Consider the following 5727-nt stretch of genomic DNA (forward strand, 5'->3'; position numbering starts at 1 on the left):
GAAGGCCACCTTATTCCCACCTCTCAATCATTCACAGTCGCATCAGTGATTTATTTCTCTCCACACAACCTCACAAATTCTCGCTTTTCTAAGTCTTATGATCTCCATTCTCCCCACAGTTCTCTCCTCATCATAAGTACCTCCCACGCTTTAGAAACACAGCAACCTCCGAGAAAAGGGCACAGACGAAAAACAAGAGAGGAACATCGGAGCCCTGGCAGTAGTCATGTCCATCACTCCATATCCAGATGCCGACAGGACGATCAGCCGGAAATCGCTCCACCGGAGGAATGACTCCGGCGAGCTCGATGTGTTCGAGGCTGCCCGGTACTTCTCCGGCTACAACGACGTCGTTTCCGGCTACGACGCCCCGACCTCGGTGCAAAAGGCGGCAATGGTGAGAGATCAAGAAAGGCAAGCCAATTCTAGAGGGGGAAGAATGAGCTTAGACGTGCCAATGAAACATCACCACCATCATCATCAACATCAGCAAGTTGTCGCTCATCAGCAATTTCATCTCATCCCAAGTGAGAACAAGCAAACGAAAGAGAAGAACAAGATCTCCAAACCGCGGCAACCGAGCTCGCCTGGGGGGCGGCTCGCCAGCTTCTTGAACTCCCTCTTCAGCCAGTCCTCTTTGAAGAAGAAGAAATCATCATCGAAGCCTTCCTCATCGCAGTCGATGAAGGATGAGGACGAGAGCCCTGGGTGGAGGCGGCGAAGGCGGAGCAGCATCAGCCATTTCAGGAGCTCGAGCGCTGTGGCGGATTCAAAGTCGGTGTATGCCTCTTTGAGCTCTGGGTCCAAAACTCCTCCAGCATACATACTAAACACTCCCACCAAGTCTTATAAGGAATTTAGAAGCTACTCTGATCACAAGCAAGTGGTGGTTTCGAAGAATAACCGCGACAACGAGCACGTGAAAGGGCCAAACTTGGGAAACGAAGCTGTCTCAGGAAACAAGAGAAGCAACGACCTGAGTTGGTTGGACGAGAAGTTCAAGCTGATAGAACCGAGCTCGGAGAAGAAGAAGAAGAGTTTCGGCAACAATGGATTCGAGAAACATGCATCGGAGAGCACAGACGTGAAGAGATTCAATGAGGAAGAAGAAGACGATGGCGCAGAGAGCGACTCAAGCTCCGATCTGTTTGAGTTGCAGAATTACGACCTCGGTGGTTACTGCTCGAGCGGGTTGCCGGTATACGAGACCACTTGTATTGAGAGCATCAAGAGAGGATCAGCAACATCAACAGCAGTTTCTGGTGCTGCATTTTGAGCTGTAATTAGTACCTTTCAATTGCGGCTAATCAATCTTGATTTTTTATACTCTTTTGTCAGTATCGCGTCCTAGACTTTTTGCTTTGGTTTGTTTTTCCTGCTGATGATCAGCATCTTTGGAAGTCCCCTTTAGTTCTTTCTCTTTGATGTACAGATCAGAATTGTTTGTCTTGTTTTGCTTGTCTTTTTACCTAAATTCTTCTCTTGGTTTCTTCTCAATCAGATAGTTAAAGATCCCTCCTCATAGCTAATTATTGAGAACAATTGAGCGCCGCGAGAAAAATTATTACATGAGACTAAGTTTACCATAAGCATAAGCAAAGTGACGCGACAAATTGCAAATAGACATCAATAAACAGGTCACATCTAATATTTATCTAGAATCTACCGCATTTTTAATTATCTCGGTAGATCTAACAATACAAGAAAAAATACGAGCAATGTTTTTTATTTTTTGGTGTAAACATTAGAGTCGCTTTATTGAAGATATGTGTTATGATTCGAGATCTGATACCAAATAAAATTAATGAGTAAACTTTGATGACATTCGCAAATCACAGACCAATGTGAAAAAGGTCCGATCTTTTGACTTTGTAGGCGCACCAGTTTGCAATTCTTTAATAGTTCTTTCCATCTCTCGAGTGCATGTGTGTGATGGACAAGCGCTATCAATTCATTTGCCTCGTTCTCGGGAAGAAGAAAGGTCCCGGCGTGAAGAGAGTCAATTATTTTTGGCATCGAAACCTCGTCGATTTTATGTTTATAACATGACTCAATTCGTGGCACGTCTCACTGGCCAAATGATCTGCAGCATGTCTCCATGTTTAGTAGGAAAATGAGGAAGTCAAGAGCTAAGAGACATATTGAGCTGAGCCGATTCGATTTGATTTGCAACTCCCACATGACTCGACAGTAGTTTGCTAGTGAAGTCTACTACCATCATTTTCAATTATGACTTGCATACATGCTTGCGCTTGTTCGAAAGGCAATTTGTTTAGATTATGTTATAGACCTGTCAAATTGGTGAGTCGGGTCAAGTAAAAAATGGTCTAACCCAATTTAATCCATTTAACCCGTTTTAACCTATTTCCATGCAATAGAAATTTAGTCACCCATACCCGAACCAATCCATATAATTAAAACACTTTCATATTTAACCCAATTGAGAAAAACTCATACCCAAACTGAGATGAGAGCGCGGAGTGAGTGAACGCAATATCAAGTGAGGGCGAGAGAGAGTCATAGAGGTTGGTTAGTCTAAGTAAATTGTAAACCCATTTAATATCCATATTATTTTAAGGTTTACCATTCTAAACTTATTTATGACTAATTTACTAAATATAACTATAACAACTCAGCCCATCAAATATGGGTTAAGAAATGGATTTATGACCCATTTTGATAGATCCAATATTATATTTATAAGATGATTAAAGTTAATAATAAAAGTAATAAAGCATAATGCATTTGAAATTTTAGATAGGACTACAATTGAAGATGCCGCGCTATATTACTTGGATCCATAGCATGGGAATACGACAATAGACATAACTAGAGTTAATAAAAGAAAAAGATTTGAATAAATTTTTGGGTTAATACCATGGAAAATTTCAAACTGGTACATCAGTGACAAAAGTCTTAGTTTGGGCCTCCGCAGTCGGTGAGGGTCGCCGATGACCCTTGCCGACAAAGAAAAAAACATTGAAATAAAAAAAATGCAAAGTAAAAAAGGAAAATAAAAAATAATTAAGAATAATAAAAAAATTGAAAAAATATTTAAATATTATTAAAAATTGTTCACATTAGCGCCGGCCATACCATGTAAGATGGCCAGCGTCCACGTCAGCGATTTCCGGATAAAATTGGCCAAATGGGCTCAAATGGTAAAATGTGAAAAGATTTATGACTCAATTGACAAAATTGAAAGGTTTATAATTGAATTGACAAAAATGCAATAGGTTTAGGACTTTTTGGACAATTTTCCTCCGTTTACTATATAACCAATCTAAGCTAACCGAGCATAGCTCTATAGAAATATTGTTCCCTTTGTAACCCTTAGAGTTGGTGTAATTAGTGGAGCATTAGGAGATTTCTACTTTAAATACTGAAGTTCACATGTTCAGATCCCACCAACAGTGTAGAAACTACTCTAAATCAAGCCACTTGCATAAGCCATATGCATGGACATAAGCAGTTCGTAATGTGGATTATTCCATGAGCCTCTAGAGGCGTCTTGGTAGCCGGACCACATCCTGAGTAATTAGAGAAGAAAACATATTCTCTTTTCTATTTGCAGTTTTGCATACAGTTTCAATTCCAATATAATCCATCTAACTATGGGAAGGATTAAAGTCAAATTGTCACCTCTGGGAACACAAAATGACTCTCTTTTAGATCACCCTAGGGTTAATTGTGGCCAGTGTTCTTGTGCATTTTGCACTGTTGAAGTGGAATGAGATTAGGTATGGCAGGACAGGATTGCCTCCAGGGACATTGGGTTGGCCACTCTTTGGTGAGAGCATATAGCTTTTCTCATGCAAGGACCAAACTTCTTGAATAAGATGCAAGCAAGGTAAGTTCATCGCATCATTTCTTTTGATGATTGTACCAATGGGTTGTGCTTATGATTGCTTTTTCTTGAAGGGTCAACTCGAATCATTTAATTTTTTTTTCTTGCATTTGACACCCATTGAATAGCTAATCTAATCTCTAACCTAAGTGTGTATTCGGATCGAGGAGCATCGCGTGGCTATGTTCTTCGAGTGATCTGTCGGCAATCAAGTTTTTCCCTCGTTACATTCTCGCATTAGCGACCGATTCTAAATTCCGTTGCCAAAAAAAGAAGAAGGGTTTTTTTTTTACGGCCGCAAATTTCTAAAAGAGTTAATAAGTGAAAAAAATTATCGTTCGAAATAAATTATCAGTAACTTATTATTAATTTACAAACATTTGTAAGATATTAATTACAAGCTATATTAGTTTGCAATTTACAAACTTTTGTACTATTTTAACAACTTGTTTGTATACCTTATCGATGCATCGAGTTTACCAACTCATATTAGTTTGGGGAGAATTGTTAAAAAAGTTATAAACCTATTGAAATTGTGCCAATTCGGTTATAAACCTTTTTTTTTTTGCCAATTCAGTCCTAAACCTTTTGCATTTGTGCCAATCCAGTCCATCTAATCAATTTTGGCCAAAAATCGCTAGCATGGACGCTGGCCGGCACTGACGTGGACATTTTTAAATAATATTTTAATAATTTTTCGATTTTTTTTCCTTTCTTCCTCTAGCCGGTCGCCATATCTCCAAGACTAGCCCAAGGCGACAGCCGCGAGCTCGACCTCGCTAGCCATTGGTGAGGGTGAGCCTCCCACACCCCTAGTGAGGCTCGACCTTACCGTCACTCGCTAGGGGCAAACGAGGCTCATCATTACCGGGCTAGCCAAGTCGAGCCTTGCCGAGCCACTGGCAAGGCCGACCTCGCCTAGCAACGATGAGGTCGAGCCTTGCCATGGGGGGGCAAGGCTCGCCCTTGCTGACCCTCGCCTCAAGCCAATCGCCAGTGACTAGCTAGAGGAAGAAGGGTTGAAAAAAAAAAAGAAAGAGAAAGAAAGAAAAGAAAAAGCAGGAAAAAGAAAAAATAAAAAAAAATTCGAAAAATTATTAAAATATTATTTTAAAATGTCCATATTAGCGCCGGTCGCCGGCCATGCCACGTAGGACAGCCAGTGTCCATGTTAGCTATTTCCGGTTAAAATTGGCCGAATGGGCTAAATTAACAAAAATGCAAAAGGTTTAAGACTCAATTAGACCAAAAAAAAGGATTTAAGATAAAATTGGCACAATCGCAATATATTTAAAACTTTTTTGGTAATTTTCTCTATTAGTTTGAGTTACTCACTTATCTCCCATTAAATTACCAGCTTTTATTTGAGTTATTTGTTGATATTTATTTGATTGTTTGGAAATTATCTGCATTTTATTTGACTTGCTTACCAAAGCTTACATTTTACCAACTCTCACGTGAAATTACCACCTTTTATTTGAGTGAATAATCAACTTTTCTTCAATTAAATTACCAACTAGGTTAAGGTTTACCAACATAATTTTTCTAAATTCCAAACTTTTCTAGCTCAAATGAGTGCACAAGGAGTGAAAAAAAGGAGTAATTTGGAAGAATAATAGTACTTTTTTTTTTGCTAAAAGAATAATAGTACTTGAGGAACCAGTGCAATGCTCCTCTTTTGTTCTATAATTTGATCGCCTGCGAAAATCTTGAAGCAGACTTTTGACTTCAATCTCTTCGAATATAGCCTTTATATGATCTTCTCTTATTTTTATTTTATTGTTTGCCCAAATTATAATTCTGAATTCTGAAAGTACATTAATCCACCCAAACCTCATGGAAATTTTTTAGCAGTGAGGTAGGCTTGCAGTTGAACTCGG

The 5727-nt window shown here is 39.3% G+C and overlaps 1 protein-coding gene across 1 annotated transcript; it reads left to right on the forward strand.

The window, feature by feature from the left end:
• LOC115671773 (protein BIG GRAIN 1-like E) lies at positions 1-1474 on the forward strand. The gene has a single exon (XM_030593408.2). It carries the CDS (start codon positions 227-229, stop codon positions 1274-1276), a length of 1050 nt encoding a protein of 349 aa, XP_030449268.1. The 5' UTR covers positions 1-226; the 3' UTR covers positions 1277-1474.
• Positions 1475-5727: the final 4253 nt, after the last annotated feature.

Source organism: Syzygium oleosum, unplaced genomic scaffold (assembly GCF_021117445.2).
Source record: "Syzygium oleosum isolate NSW1041296 unplaced genomic scaffold, Sole_v2.1 Sole_v2.03, whole genome shotgun sequence".
In the NCBI taxonomy this organism is placed as follows: Eukaryota; Viridiplantae; Streptophyta; class Magnoliopsida; order Myrtales; family Myrtaceae; genus Syzygium; species Syzygium oleosum.